This window comes from Alexandromys fortis, unplaced genomic scaffold (genome assembly GCF_014885135.2).
Source record: "Alexandromys fortis isolate MF-2015 unplaced genomic scaffold, M_Fortis_MF-2015_v1.1 scaffold_232, whole genome shotgun sequence".
In the NCBI taxonomy this organism is placed as follows: Eukaryota; Metazoa; Chordata; class Mammalia; order Rodentia; family Cricetidae; genus Alexandromys; species Alexandromys fortis.
Genome location: NW_026068110.1, coordinates 1180055 through 1203364, shown reverse-complemented (window position 1 = coordinate 1203364; position 23310 = coordinate 1180055). Strand labels below are relative to the sequence as shown.

The window sequence follows — 23310 nt, the reverse complement described above, 5'->3', positions numbered from 1 at the left end:
AGCAAATTTAAGCAATATTTAGCTAAAAATCAAGCTCTATGGAAGGCACTAGAAGGAAACATTCAGTCTGAAGAGGTTAACCTCACCCAAGAAGACACAAGGAATAAATAATCCCAGAATAGTACATCAAAATAAGTGGGAAATCTACACCACGAATAAAATAACAGGAATCAATAAACATTGCTCATTTATAACTCTCAATATTAATAGTCTCAATTCCCAAGTCAAATGACACTAACAGATCGGGCTAGAAAATAGGATCAAAGAAATACACATACCATCAAGTATAGATAGCACTTCAAGGTAAAAGGATGAGACAGCATTGTGTGACATATTTAGAAGTGTTACTAGGAAAGGAAGAAATATCATCTCATCCTACATCCAAGGGAGCTATCCTTCAAGAACAGGGAGAAATGAAGATACTCTCAGACAAACAAGAGCTGAGTGGGTCTGTTAAAAAAAGTAACTGTGTCCAACAGAGAGGCTAAGAGGAGTCTGTCCACTACCCATTAACTTGAAACTGATAAAGAAAACAGACAGCAGGCAAAAGACCAGCTCGTTGGATACAGAGATGAACAAAAAAATCAAAGAGGGAAGAACAAGGGACAAATGGCCAAGAGCACAAACAAACGACAACACAGTAAGGAGAAAAGCAGCAGAAGGGAAGGAAGGAGGAAAGCAAGACATTGGCTCAGTTCATGGCAGAGTGTTGGTGCTCAGGAGTCACAGCCACACCAACTAAACATGGGGTTCTGCTCCGTAGCTGGTATCCATGAAAGAGAATTGAGAATGTAGAACGACTAAGAATATCTTCAGACAATCTAAACTAGACACTAGCTGGCTCTCTGTTGATAGTGAAGAGTGAATTCAACTGTCCTTCAAATAAATATGATAGACAAACAAGAGGCAGCAGGAAAAACAAATAAGAAAATCAACTTAATTCACTTTCACCAGGATTGTACCTGTTTGTGGCAGCATCCTGAATGCTGGCATTTTTTTGAGTTAAACTATCTTCTCTTGAAGCCTAAGAAAATAAAATAATAATAATAATAAACACTGAATCATTGAAAAGATATTCAAGTAACAAATTTATCTTTCTTTCCTGTAAAAACAGAAAAATTAACTTGCTTTAGTTCAAATAAGAGGTAATTATATCTTACCAGTACCATACCTAATATAATTTTATCCAACAACCAGGTCAATAGCTAATAATAATAATAATAAAGTTCAGAATGTTGAATATGCTTGGCACATTTTCTTACTACACAGCCATTAACTACTCAAGACATTATAGAATTTTACCCAATACAAACAAAATTCACAAAGATTCAATGCCAGCATTTTTCAAATTTACATGACAAAAAGAATATGGATAGCTATATATTTGGTTTCTTAATTGTGAGGAATATTTTAAGAAATCCAGAAGTTTTTCTGAAGAGCTCCATTTTACCCAACATTACTGAGACTGAGAAATTGACTGTGATTAAGAAGAGACCAGCATCGCTGAGGTAAAATCTTCTGAGAAGTGTTTCTTCAGGGTCAGAACACAGAACTGTGGTTCAGAGTGGGCTAAGGCTGTCTGTCTCCTATGCTGGCAGCCAAACTAGGTAATGTGTAAGTTTGTACTGGATTTAAAGGTCACGGGGTAGCCCCTATAAAATCAGAGATCCATGTGATTCTGCCTCCCAAGAGCTGGGATTAAAGGCTTGTGTCACCAGCCCTGGCCTAACTGTACATATTTGTAAATAGGGAAACTGTATGGGTTTTGAATGATAAATCAAATTTTCTCCTGACACACACCTTGTGTGATCATAAAGTATAACTGTATTTATACATTGTTCATCAGATTTTGATTACACGTTCAATATCTTGCCTGTCTCCAGTTGAGGAGTACTAGTATGGAATCTTTTTCTTTTTTTTCTTTTTTTTTTATTTTTGTTTTGTTTTTGAGACAGGGTTTCTCTGTGGCTTTGGAGCCTGTCCTGGAACTAGCTCTGTAGACCAGGCTGGTCTCGAACTCACAGAGATCCGCCTGCCTCTGCCTCCCGAGTGCTGGGATTAAAGGCATGCGCCACCATCGCCCGGCTGGAATCTTTTTCTTACAATACTTTTCCCTAGTTTTGGTATGAGAAAGACACTTATAGTATAAATCAGGAAACTCTCCTTCCTGTCCTATTTTCTGAAAGAATTTGTATATTATTGTTATTGCTTCTTTTTAAAATATAGTATAAAGCCAGGCATGGTGGTGCATATCTTTAACCACAGCATTTGGGAGGCAGACAGAACTCTGTGAGTTTAAGGCCAGCCTTGTCTACACAGTGAGTTCTAGGACAGCCAGAGCTACACAATCGAGAGATTATTTCTCAAAATATATAAATAAAAAATAAAAAATTGGGTAGATATTTACCATGAAGGCATCTGCTCCTAGAATTTTCTTTATAAACTGGTTGTCACTATAAAATAAGATCCTTGTAATTTAAAGGTATTAAAATTAGTTCTCATTTTATTCAATCAGAAACAACTGAAATGTAAGATCATGTTGTCTTTGTCCATTTAGACTGCTGTAAGAGGCCAAGAGGCCGTGAGTCAGAGAGCAGGCAAATAAGCATTCACACCACTCTGTTAGAGGCTGGGAAGTCCAAGGTCAAGAAACCAGTCTCGGGGAACAAACCAGTTCCTTGGCCCTTTCCTAAGAACATTAAAGAAATTCAGATTATATGTTAATCACATCAGCTGTTACAGTGACTGTTACTATCAGGGCATTTTATTTTATTTTATTTTATTTTAGACATGGTATCACTATATAACCCTGGCTGGCCTGGGACTCAAGAGATATATCTGTCTCTGCTTCCTGAGTACTGTGTATTTACCATGCTCAACTGGGCCATACTTTTTAGTGTTTGTTATGTTTCTTTGTACTTTGCATTTATTACTTTATTTCTTTCTTACAAAGCATCTTAAGGAAGGCATTATCATTATCTTATAACTAATTTGCCCCATAACACAAAGTTGGAAGGGGACAGAATAGAAATGAGATTCTAAAGCCTAGGCTTTCATATTTTACATTTATCATCTAAACTGTTATGTATACTTTGTGTTTGTCTGGTATCATGTCCTAGCTAAGAGTCACTATTGCTGCGATGAAACACCATGAGCAAAGCAACTTGGGAAGGAAAGGGTTTATTTGGCTTACACTTCCACAGGGATGCTCAAGACTGAAGGAATTCACGAGAGGAACTCAAGCAGGGCAGAAATCCAGAGGCAGGAGCTGATGCAGGGGTCATGGAGGAGTGCTGCTTCCTGGCTTGTTCTTCATGGCTGCTCAGTCTGCCTTCTTATAGGACAAAGGACTACCAGCTCAGGGGTGACAGCACCCACAATGAGCCGGGTCCACCCCACCAATCCCTAATTAAGAAAATGCCCAGCAGGCCTACCTACAACCCAACCTTTAGAGGCATTTTCTCAGTTTCTGCTCTCTCATTACTGTAACTGTGTCATTACTAAAACTGGCCAGCACACATCAGGACCATAGCTACTGGAGAAAGCTTACCTTATGCACTGCTTCTACTTGAGCCTTCAAAATATTGCTCTTGAAGTCAGGAGGAACCCTTACTGCATTCAATCCTGGGCTCTCAATGGCATTATTAAGACATTTCTCAGTCAACTTTACCACTTCTTCCTTAATATTAAAAAATAAAATCACTCTTGAGAGGCCATAGTTATGTGGAAACAGGAATGTTGAACTTTCGTATTCAGACAACCAGGAAATAATACACTTCAGGCATCTCCTGCTCGAGATACTCACTCCTGCGGCCATCTACTGCAGAGAAGGAGCTCCAGAACCAAAGAACCTGCTCCTAGAGGGTCTAATCTGAAGTCCTGGGGTAAACGTCAGCAAGAGTCACATATCCTCCATGAATGTCTTAATTCAATCATTTCAGTACCTTAGCTGCTTAAAGATAGGAATTAGGTCCTGTGATATAAAAAGGTCCTAAGCATTCTTATTTCATGTTTATAACTCTGGAGTTGTCACCATGGAAGGAGTTGACTTTTTGTAACAAAGTATATGTAACAATTAATATATTGTAAACATTAAAATATGTAAACATTCTCAAACATACTGATGAAAACCACAAATAACAGACCCACTTAATAAATAGTGTAATTACAAATTAGCTATCAGAAATAAATGGAGGTATACTAATACATTTAAAAGAAATACAAACAATCCGTATTACATTTAATATTCTGCTTAACTTAAACAGTAACTTATGACAGAAGAGCTGCCAGGCCCAGGACTGCCTAGCTTAGATACCACTTTCCAGGTCTGAACAAATTTGATGTATTTATTCCAATTTTGATGTTTCTCAATAGAGTTTATTTCAGACTCTAGGAAGCCCCTCAAAATCTGAATTTAAAAATTTTGTTTTTTTGAGAGATTCTCCTTATGTAGCTCAGACTGGCCTTGAGCTAGTAATCCTTTGGTTCAGCATCCCAAAGACCAGCGGGCCTGCCTCTAAATCTGAATTTTTAACAAGCTTTCATATATAATTCTGATAGAAAAAAGTCTGAGAACCACTTTTTAAGATTTGATCTTGCCTGCAAACCCCTAGCTCCTATTAGCAAAGTCTCTCTCTCCCTCTCCCTGTCCCCCCACCTCTGTCTCTCTGTTACTGTGGGCTGAATGGACCTCATGCACCCCTTTCTCTTGGTGAATTCAGAGACAGGCTCTTACTGAGTCGTTCAGGTTGATGCTGAAATGACCATACCCTTGGTAGATCTTGGATTTATGATTCTTCTGCTTTAGCTTCCCAAGTATCTGGGATTCTGGCTCTGAACCAAGCTCAGCTCACAGCAATCCTCTATGTCCTTTTACAATCAGGGCTCACTCAAATGTCCTGACATTTCCCACTTTCCGAAGATGTTGCAGAGTTGAGTACTTCTTAATCATTGGCACATTACAACCATTCTCACTTCAAACCTCAAAACACAGGTATTAAGATAAAAAATATACAAACCACTTAACCTATGACTTTCAGTCAGCCCAATAGTGCTTTTTCACTGTACTTATGTAGTTTTTAAACTATGTGTACAAATGTGACTGTATGTGCATGGTAAGTGCAGTGCCCACGGCGGTCAGAAGAGGGCATCACATACTCCGAGACTCCAGTGATAGGACTGTGAGCTAATATATGGGTGAGCCTCCATGTGGTGCTGGGAATCAAACCCAGTGCTCTAAACCACTGACTATCTCTCTAGCCCCTCAGTGTGTCTTTAAAAAAACCACCATGAGCTCGGCAGTCCCAAGACTTAGGAGGCAAGGCAGGCAGATCTGAGTTTGAGGCTAGACTGGTCTGCAGAATGAGTTACATGACAATCAGGGCTGAACAGAAAAATCCTGTCTCAAAAACAAACAAACATCCATCATGAAAAACCTTAAATTTTATTTATTTTTATGAGTGTTGAACTCACTGAGCTATGCCTGCTTCTGACCTTAAAATTATTTTTTTTTGCATTTATTTTTATTTCATGAGTGTGTTTTGATAAAGTGTTTCTTTGTGCAGCAAGATTTGTTTGTTTGTTTGTTTATTTATTTTGTTTTTTGAGACAGGGTTTCTCTGCAGCTTTGGAGCTTGTCCTGGAACTAGCTCTTGTAGACCAGGCTGGCCTCGAACTTACAAAGATCTGTCCGTCTCCGCTGTCCGAGTGCTGGGATTAAAGGCATGTGCCATCACCACCCAGCTTCCCATTAAAATTCTTAATGTTGTCATGCAACTTTCCTCCTCCCCGTCTACACAGTCACACATTTCACCTTTTAAAATGGGAACACAGGTCTATGAGAGCTCAACAGACAGACTTCCCACCACAACAGGAGATCTCACCCGAGAAACCGCCCCCATCAGACTCCCATAGATATCAACAGGATGGTGTGCTGGCAAACTGTGAGCAGCTGGTTAATGACTGATGTGGTGGAGCCCAGCCCACTGTGGGTGGTGCTGCACCACGGTAGGTGGTCATGGGTTGTAGAAGACAGCACACTATGCAAGTCTTGGAGAGTAAGCCAGTGAGCAGCACCCGCTATGGCTTTTGCTTTACTTCCTGCCCTAGGTTCCTGCTCTCACTTCCCTTCATGGAGGACAGTAAGCTTAAGATGAAACCAACCCACCCCTCTCTCCAGCTGCAAATGTCTTTCTGGGAAGTATGATGATGCTGTATAATAAGGAGACACAGAAAAGATCCCAGTACCTGGCTGTTGACATTAATGTCAATGGGAGGTCGAGGAGATGGCAAGATATTCTGCTCCATTTCGAGCTCTTTAAGCTTCTCTGTGTCATCTTTTAATGCTGGAAGAAAAAAACAACAATCTGTTTCATTAGTCTGCCTGGCTCTGACAGTTACAGGAGGGTGCGCACTGAAGTTCTGCGCTTTCTTCATTAAGAGTGGAATAAGCTGGGTGGTGGTGGTGCACACCTTTCACTCCAGCACGTGGGAGGCAGAGGCAGGCAGGTTTGAGCTCAAGGCCAGCCACTAAAATGTGAGTTCTGGGACAGCCAAGGCTAGAGAGAAACCTTGTCCCTTCACCCCCCCCCCAAAAAAAAAATTAGAGGAAGGAGGGTTGTTGCGTCGAAGGGACCTTCTGAAAATGCCTGTCAATAAATCCAGGGGCTTCTTGTGGCTGCACATTAGAACTATATCTAGAGCCTTCAAGGAATTGCCAATTCCCAGACTTGTCCTAGTAATCTTTTAAAATCTCTGGTTCTGGAATGTGTGTGCGTGTGTAGGTCGGAGGACAGCTCTGAGAGGCTGTTTGCATCCTTTTCATTCTTTCTTGCCACCACGGGGTCTGCAGATGAACTCAGGCCGCCAGGCTTACTTAGCAAGCACTTTTACCCACTGAACCATCGCACTGGTCAAGAATAATTTTACCAGACTCTCTAGAGCAGTGGTTCTCAACTTTCCCATTGCTGGGCTGACCCTTTAACACAGCTCCTCATGCTGTGGTGATCCTCAGCCATAAAATTCTTTTTGCTGCTACTTCCTAACTGTAATTTTGCTACTGTTATGAACGGTAATATAAATATGATATGTAGGATATACGAAAGGGTCATTTGATCCCCAAAAGGGTCATGACCCACAGGCTGAGAACCTCTGTTCTAGATACTGCACATTTCTTTAGCTCAGAGCTAAAAGTCACCAACTCAGTGCTGGTCTTTACTAAATCCTTCTTATCCATTTACTTAATTCCTATTTCTGGCTTTGTTAAGTTTTAAATTATTGACCAAACTTAGCATAACGCTGACACCACAAATGTTTTAGCTTGCACTGATAAATTAATATTTTCTTGTTTTGAACTAAAACTGCTTGGCTGACAAACCTTCTGGGATACAGAACAAATGAGCAAAACCAACACCATGCAAAAATCTAGCTACTATTTTGTATCCACTCTTACCATGAGAAGAACTTTTCTTTCTGAGGTGAGTAGTCCACCAAGGGCCAGCATTCTGTCTTGTGAAACTCTGGGTCCATTCCTGTTTAGACAATCTCTGGATGCCAGACCCAAGACTTGACTCTATCACACCCCTTCCCTTTGTACTGAGTAGGGATTAGCCCATCATGTTAGACTGTAAGGCAGAGCCCCCACCATCAGGTGACACAGTAAACGTCCCACCTTGTGTGCTTGCTTGGTTTGGGATAAGCACCCTTTTGTAACTGCCTTGCTGAGTTACTTCTGTGCTTCTCTTTGTGTGACTGCAGGAATATTCCTTTACAATTTGGGGATATCCTGGATTTCAAATCTATCTGGATTAGTCAGATCCCCCTCCCTTGGGGAGATCATGTTCCACAGCTTTGTTGTAGTGGTCCCCAGGTTCCCAGTGAGTGACGTTCCTTGGATCAGTCCCATCCCAGAATGTAAAATTCCTCAGCAATATGGGTAAGGGCCCAGTAGAGCTCTGCAGTTCCGGGGAAACTCCATGCACAGAACAAGGAAGAAGATTGATGAGGAGTGGCAAAGTATGTGCTTGGCACTGGGATGCCTTGGATACTGCACTCAAGTAGATGAGATTCACTTGGCATTGGGATACCCTGGATACTGCACTCAAGTGATGAGATTCACGTGGCTCTGGGATGCCCTGGATACTGTGCTCAAGTGATGAGATTCACTTGGCACTGGGATGCCCTGGATACTGTGTTCAATTGGATGAGATGTGCTCTGAGCATGAAGGGAATGTGGAGCTCAGTCCACAATTCCACCGGTGCTCAGGTGACTGCACAGAGCGTCTCTCAGATCCAGTTAGGGATTTGTATCAACTTGACAAGACGTGGCAAAGTGGCTGTCTTGGAGTATAAGAAGCCTCTAGTCCAGGGAAATGGGGATTCAGTTTCTAAGGGACTCATATTTGGAAGTCAGGATAGGAAATTGCAAAAATAAACAGAGCTCTAGAAAAAAATGAAAGAATAAACTTTCTCTGATAGTTCATTGGGACTTGTGCTTAACAACTAGAAGGGTAACGAGAAAACTAAAAACAAAAAATAAAACCAAACCTACAGATGATAAAGAACTGTTGTTCCATGTGGACCCAAGGACCACCTGTAAGCCTTTGGTCTTCTGGACCAAATTCAAGGGTTCCATGAGAACTGGGTCTACCAACTCCTAACTGAACATGTTGGCAACAAGAATCTCACTGCTCAGGAAGAGACTGATGTGATGATTTCAGTAAAAAGGGCCTCCATGGTCTCCTATGTTTGAATGCTTGATCCCCAGGGAGTGACACTACTTTAGAAGGACTAGGAGGTATTTCCTTGTTGGAGTAGGTGTGGCCTTACTGGAGGAAGTGTGTCACTGGGAGTGGGTTTTGAGAATTCAAAAGTCCAAGCCAGGCCCAGTGGCTCTCTCTTTTCTTGCTGCCTGTAGATTGGAGTGTAGAACTCTCAGCTACCTCTCCAGCACCATGTCTGTGGGTGAGCCCCCATGCTCCCCACCATGTGATAATGGACTAAACCTCTGAAACTCTAAGTCAGCCCCAATCAAATGCTTTCCTCTATAAGAGCTGCCTTGGCCATAGTGTCTTCACAGCACCAGAACACTGACTAGGACAACTGATTACATTCTCTTGGAGAAAGGGACTTAGTCCTTTATCTGATGAGAATGGAGATTAAAGAAATCTAGCAACCTGAAAGGGATCTTCAAAGCCTCCCACCCCCACCCCAAGAGAAAACCTCAGATCTTATTCCCTCAGGCTTTTGTGACTGACTGATGGCCATAGGGCGGAAACTAAATGTTATGTTTAGCTCCTTAACTTCTCTCTGGACATAAAATTTTCTTCTCCACTATGGTTCCCTCAGAGAAGCCGGGAAACTTTGGAATCAGGTTTGGGGGAAGGGAGGGCAAATAACCACTTGGAGTGGTGGCCTGTCACAGCCTTAAGACCGTGTGGTCTCCAGGCAGTTGTTTTCCTTACTAAAAGCACCGCACAAGGCTGCTCAGCTTTCCTTCAGGAGGAACTGCTTTCACAAGTGCAGCATGTCGGAGTCACCCATGTCTCATCTCAGCAGCCACTATGCTCAGGTGGGACAACACGGGGCCCAGGTGACCCAGGGCTCTCAGAGCTACAGCACACACGTGGGCGTGAAGCCACCTCCCATTCCTGCTGCTTCACTAACAGGCTCCTTTGCCAGCACATGCATGTACTGTGAAGGTGTGCAGAGATCACATAGGATCCAGATGACACTGGTTGGTGTTCACAAATACAACTGTGGTGAGATACATGGACTCCTCCTTGTATCTTTGCTTTCCTGGGCCTAGGCCACATGGACTGTCTCCTTTTCTGCCCATGTTAACCTAACTATATATAAAGAAAAGAAGGTGAGAGTCTCCACTCAGCCTGCGAAACATGTGGATCCCACACAGACTTGAGTCCCAATGTGAGGTGGGCTCATTTTCTCACAGACTGAACTCACCACAGTAGAAAGGAAGCATGTGGATTTATCACCATCAAGCTGGAAGAAATGTGACATCCTTAAGACTGGGAAGGTCATGTGACTTTACTACCATCTTGGTTACTGCAACCACATGGAACAGATCAAAATAGTTGCCCTATAAAACTTCCCAGTGCCCTTGCCACTGCCCCGATTCTACAGTAGTAGCAGCCAGGGTTCTGTCTGGAGGTGATGAGTGATGAGGACAGGGGCACAAACTGGCCGGACAGTTTAGGGTAAGAATATGCTCCCTCCCTGGAGGGAACCGGTTTCTTGGCTGAAAGCCAGAAATATTCTTGTGCCTCATGGTAGCTTCATGCTTTCCAGAGAGTCTGGCATCTGACCTGCTTCTAAATAAGTCAGGGTTACCTCTTACCTCTTCCAAGAGGAAAATGTTAGACCAGGTAAAGGCTCACTAAAAGACCTAACATTCAAGCTGGTCCTGGTCAGATTCACGTCCAAGGGCTACTCCTTGAAGGTGGCTCACCTTAAGCCATGCTAACAAACCCTTAGGGGCCTTGTCTTGGTGTCCATCAGACCACTCTCAGCCAACATTTCCTAGCATCTTTTAACAATAATTTGTTATTAGAGACTTCAGAAGGTCAGTGTATGCTGGCTGAGTTTGAAAAAAAAAAATGGATCATGGGGTGTGTGTTGGAAAGTCTTTTCTTTCAAAGATAGGTAACCACCCAGAGCCAGTATTTTGCAAACCTCCTCCACCTTGTGAAACTTGCATATATGCCTGTTTACAGAGCCCTGGATGCCAAACATTCCTTAGACTTGACTCTACCGCAACTCTTCCTTTAATGGCATTTAAGAATTAGCCAATCATATCAGTCTATAAAGGTGAGCTTCCACCAATGGGGTGACACAGGGACTACACTGTGACAGGATCAAAACTAGAGACCTTCCCACCCTGGAGTGCTGGCCTGCTTGCTCTGCTTGCTTGTGCAACCTGTGCAAAAGCCCTGTGGCTGAGCTACTTTAGCCTTGTTCACATGCCTCTATGTGTGATGCCAGGTGTATTGTTTTTCAAATTACTTAACATCGTTCTTCATTTTCACACTATAACCATTATAAAATATAGAGTACATTGGACAGGAAGACAGAGAAGATGAAGTTGGGCATAAGAATATATGCTTGCATTCCCAAGGCTTTGAAGGCTGGGGCAAGTGAATCACTGCAAGTGATCCCAACGCCAGCCTAAACTACATAGCATGTTGTAGGTGAGTCTGGGCTACACACTGAGACCTTGTGTCAAAACAAAACAAGACCAAATAGACTTTCACTCTCTAAACAATACTGAATGCTGTATGTGCATGTATGTGTTTGTGTGAGAAGATGTGTAGCACAGAGACCAGAAGTCTTCTTCTACTAACACTTTTTTTTTTTTTTTTGGAAGCAGGGTTTCTCTGTGAACCTGGAGCTCATCAGTTTAGCTAGGGTGAGCTGGGGGATGGGTAGCGAAGAAATCCTCTTATCTCTGCTCTTCCCCCTGCCCTGCTGTGGTCATAGACAGGTGCTGTCATGCCTGGATTTTATGTGGGTGCCGAGGATCTAAACTTTAGGTTCTTATGATTTTGGGGCAACCACTTTACCAGTGGAGCCATCTCCCTAACTGGAGGACTTCCACTCTTAATATAAGAATATATATATCATATAAGAATATTATAGTATTATATAAGAATATATTATAATATATTATAAGAATGCTCTACCTAGTCTCATTGATTGGCTTTAGAGAAATGGTATAACTATGAACTCAGTTACATTAACAAGATACCTTTCTTGGGAAGAATTTCTTCTGTCACCACTTCAATAGCATTCAAGCCTTTCTTGAATACCTTCTATAATGAAAACACACCCTTAGGTGTCTATATCTAGGGTATAGACGAAGGAACTTAAAATATTTTCCTTATACGGATACAAAATTTGCTTTGCTACACTTGTAAACTACTAATACTCACCAGCAAATCACTATAAATAAATAACTTCACATATGACTTCAAATGATACAGAAAATTATCTTGATCTTTTAAAAATTTACATATTTTTATTACTGTATGTACATGATGAGTGTGTAGGAGGGAGATTGTGCATGCCACTGTGGGTGTGTGGAGGTCAGGGGACAACTGTGTTGAGTCATTTCCTTCTTCTACCTTTATGTGTAGATCAAACTTCTATCATCAGACTTGTGCAACAAGCACCGCCCTGGCTGAGCCATCTTTCTAGACTCTCACTTGATAATTTATAGGGAACCCTACTCCATTATACCATGTCATTCTCACCTACTACAATCAGCTAACAACTATATACTTCATAATTCTTTGGTAATACAAGTTAATATGGCACTGAAGGAACAACTAAACTTTTAAAATTTATATAGTATCAAACAGAATGTAAATAAAATCAATATTTCCATCTCCATAAATAAGATGTAGAACACAGGCAGCCATCATATTCATGAGATCGAATGCTCCTGTGTGAGTCCACAATGCTTGGCCTGGGGACTGTTGACATTCCCTGATGGAAGGGGAGTTGGGTCACTGGACCCTCACCAGAGTGTCTAGCATTCCCCCAGCCATTTGGATACAATTCCATCCTAACTGCACATGGCTGGAGAGAAAGTGTCTGGGAGGGGCTAGAGTATACGGGCTGTGGAAGACGGACTAACAGGGATTCATTTACACGGCTATTGGGGAGCTCTCAGCCATGCTGGGTGCAGACTTTCCAGTGTAGCTGCTTTAGGGACAGCAACACTCACCTCTAACTTCTCACTCACACTCTGGAAGTAAGCACAATCAACTCACTGTTGCCTCTGGTGGAATCAGACTTTGGTTTGTCCTGGGGACCTTATGAGGAAGGTTCAGATTCTGTTCACATCTCCCCCAAGAAGGAATTCTCCTAACAGCAGGCTATTTTTATTCTGATCCTAGAAGTACTTTACTTTAAGGTAGTTTTGCCTCTGGCAGGATCCAGATGTGAAGGCTTTGGTTTGTTATCGTTTATCTTTCTCACTTTAAGGAATAGCAACCATTTCTAAAGAAGGTAGAGCCCAGGGCAAGAATTTAACTATCTAAAAGAAATTATGACAAAGGAAGCACTAATATCTGACAGATATTAAAACAAAAATGGAGAATTTTTTAAGATTTATTTTTAATTACATGTATAGGAGTATTTGTGTGTGGGTAGGTGTATATGTGTTGATGTAGGCCCCTAGAGCTGGAGTTACAGGTTACTGTGAGCCATGCAATGTGGGTGCTGGGAATCAAACTCAGGTCCTCTGCAAGAGCATCTCTCACTTCTGAGCCGTCTCTCTCCAGCTTTGTGAAGAATGTCTAATGACTTATTGTCTTTAGAAAATCAAATGAATCATGCTGAGTGACGTAACCCAGATTGAGAAAGACAAACACGGCAGGTACTCCCTTATACACGGATATTAGCTGTAAAGTAAAGGATAACCATGCTACAATCCACAGACCCAAGAGGCTAGCTATCAAGGAGGATGGTCCGATCCCCATGGGGAAGAGAAATAGAAAAGATTTCGTGGACAGACTGGGGGCAGGTGGGGAGGTGTGTGTGGGGGGAAGTACTAAAAAAGATGATTGGAAAAGTGGGGGTATTTTAGGGTGAGATAGAAACCCAGTGAAAGGGAAACTCCCAGGAATTCACGAGGATGACCACAGCTAAGACTCACAGCCATAAGAGTTGCCTGGCCATCTCCAGTGACCAGATAAGACTTCCAGTAGAGGGAATGGAACACCAACCCATTTACATAACCTTCAACCTACAGTCTGCCTCTGCCTATGGATCTGCTGGGGTAAGGGAGGCACAGGCATTGTGGAAGTGGCCAACCAACTGGCCCAGTCTCAGGCCCATGCCATGACAGGGAGCCCACCCCTGACACTGCCTGGAGCGCCAGGACCCACAGGCTGGAAGACCCAGAGACCTAGGATGGAACCAGACATGACTGGAGGGGAAAAAAACGTCAATGTAATGATGCCTAATGATAGTCTGCTACATTCAAAGATTGGTGTCTTAGCCCAGTTACCAGAGCATCTTCACCTAGCAGCTGATGGAAACAGATTCAGAGGCCCACAGCCAAACAGTAGGCTGAGCTTGGGGAATCCTGCTAAAGAAAGGGAAGGATTGTAGGAACCATAGGGATCAAGGACATCACAAGAAAACCCACAGAGTCAACTAACCTGGGCTCACAGGAGCTTATAGAGATTGAACTGACAACCAGGGAGACTATATATATGTGGCATATATGTGACAGTTGTGTAGCTTGGTCCTCTTGTGGGACTCCTGACAGCAGGAACAGGGTTATCTCCGACTCTTCTACAGGCTTTTGGGACTCTATTCCTTACACTGGGCCACCTTGCCCAGCCTTACTTAATACAAGGGGAGGTGCTTAGTCTTACTGCAACTTGATATACCATGTTTTGTTGATATTCAGGGGAGGACTGTCCTTTTCTTAACAGAAACAGAGGAGTGGATTGGGGGCAGGGCATAGCGGAGATGAGGGAGGGGCTGGGGGGAGAGGAGGGAGGAAAAACTAGTCAGGATAAAAATTAAACAGCAAAAAAGGATGTAATCAAAAGGTGTTGGGATTGGAGACAGCTCATCAGGTAAAGGTGCTTGATTCGACACCTGAGGATGTGGACCTACTTTTGATGGCTGGGACTCACATGGTGGAAGGGAGAGATGCGACCTGCAAAGTGGCCTCCAATCTCCACGTGCACAACATGGAATACCCCACCAAATAAATACGTGAAACAGAAATGTTGTAAATGTCCCTTAGACGTTACAGAACAGGTACTTACTCTCAGATTCCACTTTGGGCTCCTCTAATTCATTTGACCTGGTGGCTACATTAATGTCATCTGGTGCTAGGGATGTCCTCGTATTTGATGTCCTTGTTACATCACCAATGGTTGTTTCTAGTAAGTCTGGGCTATTTAGCAATTCAACATTCAGAGGCAAGCTGTAAAAGTAACAGAAAATTTACTTAAACCAGTAAATTTATCATTAAAATACAAACAAAAAAAAACATGTTGGAAAAATTAATTGGCAAGATTTATTGAACTGGCTTTATTTTTTAAAATCTTTGGATATATTTTTTTCCAGTCAAGATGGAGCAAAAGGGAATGAATTGGCTTCCTGACTGAAATAACCTGAAGGCAGAAAATAAACTATTCTCCGACAACAACAAGGGGCAACAAAAGAGAATCATTCTGAGAGCCAAGAAACAGGAGATGAACGCCCTGAGAGCCTGGAGAGCACGGGGAACACGTTTAGGCCACAGTGCAGAGGCAGGGACGGGGGAGCAGGAGACCACCTTAGGTGACAGAATAGGATGAGATCTGGGAGCAAACTCCTGGGCTACTAATGAGGACACCACCGGTTGTGTCCTTGAGGGTGTTTGCAGGACAGTTTAACAGAAGAGGGGCACCTGGAATGTGAGCAGCACCAGATCATGGGCTGGGGGCTGAACAAAGAAGGAAAGAGGGGGTTTGGAGAGATGGTTTAGCAGATAAAGCATTTCCCTTGCAGGCATAAGGGCATGAGTTTGGAGCCCCAGAACCCACGGGAGGAAAGATGCAACAGGCAAAAAAAATCTGTATCCCAATGCTTCTACAAGGAGATGCAAAACAGAGACAGGAGCATCTAAATGATGGACAAGAGATTCTAACCAACAGCATGGGAAGGACCAGCATCAGAACTGTCCTTTGACCACACTCACATACAAATGTACAGACAGATTAAAACATATCACATAAAAGGGAAGAAGGAGACAGCCAGCCGAGCACCTTTCTACTGACACAGTGAAAACAGAATTCACAGAGCACTCAGTATTCAGAGCACATGCTTTTGTAGTGAAGAGCATTAGCCAACAGAAGCACTTTGTGTGACAGACTCACCTAGTGAATCATAGAAATGAGATCTGAAAGGCTCAAACTACTACCAGGTAAGCCACACTTAAAAACTTGGTATTCCATCACCTCAGCATCCTCTGACTTCATTTCATGGTCTCCGTTGTCCCTTTGGTTAGAGTTGAAGCTGGGGACAAAAGTTAAGTTTGCCTTGAGAAACTCAAGTTGAATGAGGAAAGGGACCAGTGCTTGAGAAGTCTCAGCAGGTGAGTAACAAAGAGAAGGTGAATTGTAAGGATGGGGGCGGACTCTTAAAATGAAGTCTTTAAAGAGACAGAGTAAACTTGTAGAAAAAGTAAGAGGAATAAAGAAAAATAAGCCACGTAAAGATGGCATATAGACAGAGAATTTAGATTATGTATATTGTGTTTATTTGAATCTTTTGACTGTGAAGGAGCTAAGTATAGAGAGACATTTCATTGTATGAACTGCTAAGCTGGACCAGCATATATACTTTAAAGGTATCTTGAAGAATTTGTTGCTTTAGAAAAGAGGTTCTGCTTTTGTTTCCACAGAAGATGAGAACATAAGGATTTCTTCTAGACTAATGTGGTTTGATGGCCCAAGACCCCCAGAAAGGTCACCATGAACACCTCCCAAAATTACTTTGCCCCTAAAAATGCAGTAAGCATTTGGAGAGAACTATGCCCAAATTCCCTAAATGATTGTTCCAATCGCTACGTTTTCCATATGGAGGCTAGTCTATTCTTACTGAAGGTTGTGGGGTGGGGGGCAGCTTGGGGAAGCCTTTGGGATGATGGATGATGTTGGGGACAGAGAGTCCTTGGCATCATGCAGGGGAGATCTAGGGAGCTGGGGGAGCCTGAGGAGGCTCAGATCTCAGATCATAGTGATTCTGAGTCATCTCGAAAATGTCTATTCTTTTGCCCTGCCCCAGGAGAAAGAACCCCTTTTACAGAGCAACTGCCCCTTCAGCTAGTGGGAGGGAAGTGGAAGAGTTGCGGCGACCAGAGCCAAAATAAGACTTTTTGTGTAGCTGTCTGTATGTCAGGCCATTTTTCTTTCTTTTAACTAACCATACCTCGAATGATTCTGCCCTTTACTGTTCTCAAGTTTCATATCATTGAAGCAGCTGTTGGATGAATGAGATGACTGCCGCTGTGGTCCGGGTTCCAGGCTTGGTACCTATCCCAGTGAATCAGCTGGTCCTGAGCCATCCTCGCTGAGATACCACAGCTATAATGGTCGCTATTGTCACTGCTGTGGCCTTCATTGCAGCAGCCAGAATTGCCATCAGCTAGACGGTGGCTGTGACTAGCACTGTTGATTCCCTAGCCAGACAGATTGCCACTGCTTTAGAGACCCAAAATTCCCTTAATGAGCATATTCGCCAGGGCATTTTCTAACTTAACCTACAGACCGCCCCTTTACAAGGGCAGTTAGATTTCTAAAGGATTTGCATATGGTTAGTGGCTCCCCTTCCTTAAATCATAGTTGTGGCACGCAGGGGCCAGTCAAGAACCTTAGTGCTACTGTCAGCCGGTTGAATTCATAAGGGACCATGAAACATGCAATTTCTTCCTTTTACTGCATTCCTTGAGGTTAATGAGACTAGTGTTCTTCCTATTTCCATAAATTCTCTAACTAAGGGCATTCTTTATGGCCTAGGCTTGCTGAAAAGCTGGTCTGGGACTGTCATCACCCTAGGAACTCTAATAGCTCGAGAGTTTTTATTGCTCTGCCTTTATAACAGGCATCAGCATCAACAACAGTAAGCACTTTAATATTGTTGCTAAGCAGCTAATGCTTGCCCAAGTAAGCAGGTTTCCTCCAAGCGCAGTATGGGTCACATGGCCAGTGAGCCAGAGACAGGTAAGACAGGAGCCTGTCACAATCAACCTAAGACAGGCCTTGTGTGTCTTGATGACAGGTAAGATGTGAATTTGTGCTTCTGCAGTCTAAGCCAGGCCTGGTCTAATATAGAAAAGGGGAGCTGTTAGGGACTGCAGACCCTCAGGCCCCAAACTTTCTATGACCTTCTTGCCTGCCGGAGTAAACAGCATGTTTTCCTATGCTTGCAGCTGCTCTGAGCACAAAACCCTCATGAGTTCCTGATAACAAGGAAGTGGTTTCCGGTGGGCTTGCAGTGGAAAATCCCGAGAGCTAGGGCGTGGCCACTATATAAGCTGCCCTGGAACACAATAAAATTGGCATTCTTGCTTCAAGAGTGGTCCGCGTCTCTATGTGTTCTTTCTCTTCAGACCCTTGCCTAACCACGGTTCCAGGTGGTGCAGGTGCCACACAAAATCACAACATACAAGGAACAAAAGGAGAAAATCATAAAACGTTTGAAAATGTGAAACAGGTAACTACTAACTAAGGGACTACTGACTAGTAAGACTATACAATTCTAAAATCTAGCTGGGTATGGTAGCCCACACTTTTAGTTCCAGCACTCATGAGGCAGAGGCAGGCAGATCTCTGAGTTTGAGACCAGCTTGGTCTACCCTGTGAATCTGAAACTAGTCAGGACTACAAAGTGAGCACTCCATCTCAAAAACAATACGAAACAATCAGAGGCCAGACTGGTCTCACAGTCATTTATCTTTCTGCACAAGATCACTGGTACTTGGCCTTTTCACTGCTCACGGTCCCCACTGAAACACAGAGCCGAGCGGACCAACTCTTCCACTTACCCATCTTCTATCACATGCCCTTTTAAATGTTGTGTCTAACAGATAGATCTTTTCTCTGTCCACGGTCACAAATATTGTATCTATTTTCTAGTTATATTAAACTTAGGTCTGTTATTAATTTGGAACTAATTTTTGATATTTAAAAGAACAGTCTAATTTCACTATGTGTGTAGGCATAAATGTGAACACATGTTTGTGTAGAGGCCAGATTGTTTTTCTCCCCCCAGTTTGTTTGTTTTTATTTATTTGGTTGTTCAAGACAGGGCTTCTCTGTGTAGCTTTAGAGCCTGTCCTGGCACTTGTACTGTAGACTAAGCTGGCCTTGAACTCAGATCCACCTGCCTCTGCCTCCTGAGTGCTGGGATTAAAGACGTGAGCCACCACCACCTGGTTTGAGGCTGGAGGTTAATAATCATCTTTTTACCTAGTTTTCTGAGACACGGTCTCTCACTAAACCAGGACCTCACCAACCTGGCGAGTCTGGCTAGCCAGTGAGCTCTAAGAAGGATGCACAGCTCCTCACACGCCTGTACTCACCCACTCCAGCGCTCAGGGAGCAGATGCCCACCAACACACTCAGCTTTCCCGAGTTCCGAGGACTGACCTCACAGACTCTTTACTCACTGAGTCAGCCCCCAGCCCCAATTCAGTCTATGTGGATGCCTGGCTGACTCAACACCATGAGTTCCATGGGATGTCACGTGAGAGTGACGACATACACCTGCAATCCGAGTACTCAGGAGGCCAAGGCTGGACGATCACCATAGCGAGAGGCCAGCTCGGGTTACATACAGACTGTCACAAGCAGACTGATGCTGCACACCTGTAATCCTAGCGATTGAGAGTTGGAGACAGAAGAACTGGGAACTGGTGCCAGTCAGTCAGAGGTGCATGTCCTTCCACAATTAAACAATAGTAACAAAAGAACTAACGGAGCAGAAATTATTAAAGAAAAAGGCAAGTCAGCATCTTAATATGAAAATAAAAGTTTTGTATTAGAAAAAAAACAACCAAAGTAAAATAGTGACATGAACCAAAATTATATTAGTAAATTATATCATATACAGAAAAAATAAACCACTTAAAAAGGCTAGCAGGCTGGTTTTTAAAAAGGGATAAAATTATAAATAAGGGCAGTTTAGAGGGAAACGCAGGTGGCTCGTGAAGGAAATGTAAACGTAAACTACACTGAAGACACGCACCCCGCATCTTCACTGCGGTGGTAATTTCACGGCTGATAGAATGGCTAAGTTCCCCATGCTGAGCTGCACATCCAGGTGAATAATTGTACTTTATTGTCCACTCAGTGCAGCGCAATAAAACTGTAAGGAAAACAAAAACATCACTTCCTAACGTTCACAGCAGCACAACCTCAACATCTGATGTGCTTGGTTAGGTCTGTAAGGGGCCAAACTGCTGCTCAGATGTAGACTCCAACCAAGGTGACTCCTGCACTATCTCAGTGTGTGCTGCAAGACATTTTTTTGCCCAGTGTGGGCAGAGAAGCTGAAAAGTTGGATACCCTTGATCTAGACTAATTAAAATGCAACAGTATACTCACAGTTAGAAAAACCCAGAGCCAACGGAAGTATAAATAAAACACAGTGTTTGGTTATTGTCTGCCTACAAAAGGAGTACTGGGCGGAACCTGAATGGGGCTGTGCTGTGCAAAGTGGTATGCGGGTGCAATTCTGAAACTAACATATACTGTCCACATGGGGAAATCTGGAAACCCCAAGACTGTTGGGAGCTAGAACTGAAGGAAACCTGGAAGAAGAAATCCAAGAAAGCCAAGAATCACAAGTACCGGCTCCAGCTTTATCAGCCTGTTGACTGAGTCCAGACGCAGTGCTGTCTGCAGCAGTAGGAAGAGACCCGCTGGTCAGACTGTGAGTTTAAAGACTACACCAAAATTGGTGTCTTAAAGAATGGCTGACATCACCAGAAGTGGTGAGCAAGCCTTTAATCCCAGCACTTGGGAAGCAGAGGCAGGTGGATCTTTGTGAGTTCAAGGCCAGCCTGGTCTACAGAATTAGTTCCAGTAAGTTCCAGTACAGTCAGGGCTACCCATAGAAACCCTTGTCTTGAAAAACAAAAAACAAAACAAAACAAATAAAAAAAAAAAAGCTGATGTCACAGCTAAGTGCAGAAGCTCTGGTAAGAAGGGGGCAGGTGAGAGTGTACAGTTGCAGTGTGATAGGGTCCCACAAGCTAAACCTGGAGCAGTAGTGGACCAGCAAGTAGGCTGAATACAAGAGTTTTTGAAGTCATGCGCAAGCGGATAGAGCTGTAGGCTCTTACTGCAGAATACCAACTTACCAGATTAGAATGATATTTGGCCAACCATCACAAATGATACCTAATTTTTACAATCAGGTTACATGAAAAATGTTATCTTCTAAAAATTACATTTTAATTTATTTATTGTGTATGCCACAGAGCAGATGTGGAGGGCAGAGAACTTGTGTGGGAATCAGTTCCCTTCTTCCACCATTTGGGTCCTGGGGACTGAACCCACGTGGCTGGCCTTGGCAGCACGTGCCTTACCTGCATGATCTTCCTGGCCCTGGGTTATATTTTTGAGGGAGAGAGAATAATACAGTACACATGGTAACATAATTATAAACATAAGTAGCTTGAGAACATAAAACTTGATAGATATATGGGCTGGAGAGATGGCTCAGTGGTTAAGAGCACTTGTTGCTCTTGTAAAGGATCTGGGTTCAATTCCCAGCAAGTGCATGGTGGCTTATGACCATCAGTAACTCTAGTTCCAGGGGCAGACTGTGAGACTCTCTTTTGAGTCTTTAGGGACCAGGCATGCACATGGTACAATTCATACATACATGCAAACAGAACACTCATATATATAAAATCTTAAAAAAGAATGCCAAATATATTTTTAAAAATTTGATATATATTACTTTTAACTATTACAATCAAATAACCAAATACTGGCAATGGGACAAACAGACATCAAGTGCTCTCTTGTCTGATGAATTATAAACATATCATAGTCCTTGTCAATAATGTATAACCTGGACTCAACCATGAGGAAACATTCAGGTTAATCTAAACTGTCTGTGAAACATACTATTTAAGAACACAAATGTTAAAAAACTAGGCATGGCTAAGGAAGCATTACTAAGTTAATAGAACCATTAGTAGATTAATAGACCCAAGAAACACAATAAACTACTAAATATAATCTGGCATGGGTCAAAGATATTGATACAAATGAAAGCATTAGGGAAAACGAGAGGTTGGAATGTGGAAGGAACTATAACAGTGGTTTTTTCTCTTTTTATCATAATTTTTTGATTTAAATTCTGTATATGTATTTCTGTGTGTGGATATGTGCAGGTAGGTGCCCTCTGAGGCTAGAGCAGAGACACAGGCGATTGTGACTCACCTGATCTGGGTGCTTGGGACCAAGCTCATGCCCTCTGCAGGACTGGTACTCACTTTTAACCACTGAGCCATCTCTTTAGCTCCTTCATTTTCTGAATCTATGCAGTAACTGCCTCATAGATATGGAAAAAATTACTGTGTTTTTCTCCTAAAATATATGCACTGAAGAATCTGAAGGTTAAAACTCATTATCTGCAAATTACTGTCAATGAATTCAGGGAGGGAAATCCACTTTTGCCCCTGAACAAGGAAATCTTTTAAAGGAGGAATTGGCATGTCATTCTCTTCTATAAAATTTACTATAGGCTCTGAACAAAGCAGACTCTTCCCCTGCGCCTCGGGTGCAGGGTTCCTTGTTTTGCTCCTTCAGAACTCTTCTTTGAATAAGCTCTTCCTGCCAGTTTTTATTCTATCCTTCACCATGTTCCTTTCTCCCGATGCCTCTGAACTAGTGGAAAACTATTTTCTGTGGCTCACTCCTTATCTCAACTGGATCATCTTTTCCAGTTCCACCTCTCATACTATAGCTACTGACAGAGACATCACCTTGTTTGCAAAGTTCCAACCTTTACTTAAAATCACTGCATATTTGTCTGCGTGTACACTGGTAGCCTTCCGCAAGCATGTGTCATTCATTATGGGAGGAACTGTCACGTCACTGCTCTATTCTAAGAATCAAGGATGATACACATACAAAAAATGTACTTAAGAAGCCATCGTATCCCCCTATTCCATGCATGCCAGGCAAAATACTCTACCATTAAGCTATATTCTAGTCCTCTTTTTACTTTTTAAGACAGGATTTTGCTCAGCAGGCCATGAATTTATAATCCTCCTGTCTCAGCCTCCCAAATAGCTCAGAATAAAAGACCAAGCCACCAGATTCAGTTATGAGCTACTAATTTTGACATATAATTAAGTGGAAATACCATTTAGGCATAAGAAAAACCCTTGTAAGATCTCAAACACTCGTCTCAGGCCTACTGGAGATGGTACACTTAAGGCTTAGTGTTGGGGAAGAGGAAAAATTCTGGGACTACTGCTTGAGGTACCACTCCTGACGTAGAATGCTGCTATGACAGTTCAATAACGGGCTTTTATATGTATAAATATGTTTTCTATTGAAGCATTGGTGTAGGAGGTCCTTCTTTCTATGTGTTGCTTGTACTGGTTAATGAATAAAGAAACTACCTTGGACTGATAGTGGTGTGGGACAATTGTCTATATTCTGTCAATTATGTTTTAAATAAATGCTGATTGGCCAGTAGCCAGGCAGGAAGTATAGGTGGGACAACCAGACAGGAAGTAGAGGCTGGGTCAATGAGAAT

At 42.6% G+C, this 23310-nt stretch overlaps 1 protein-coding gene across 7 annotated transcripts in view; it reads right to left on the bottom strand.

Moving 5' to 3' along the window:
- Epb41l5 (erythrocyte membrane protein band 4.1 like 5) overlaps positions 1-23310 on the bottom strand; it is a 110869-nt gene that overhangs the window by 17482 nt on the left and 70077 nt on the right. For all 7 annotated transcript variants that reach the window (XM_050124454.1, XM_050124452.1, XM_050124450.1 and 4 more), the window contains 4 exons: positions 14805-14965; positions 6247-6344; positions 3551-3679; positions 963-1024 (listed from right to left, as the gene is read on the bottom strand). In XM_050124454.1, coding sequence (XP_049980411.1) covers positions 963-1024; positions 3551-3679; positions 6247-6344; positions 14805-14965 — 450 coding nt within the window. The remainder of the gene's footprint in view (positions 1-962; positions 1025-3550; positions 3680-6246; positions 6345-14804; positions 14966-23310) is intronic.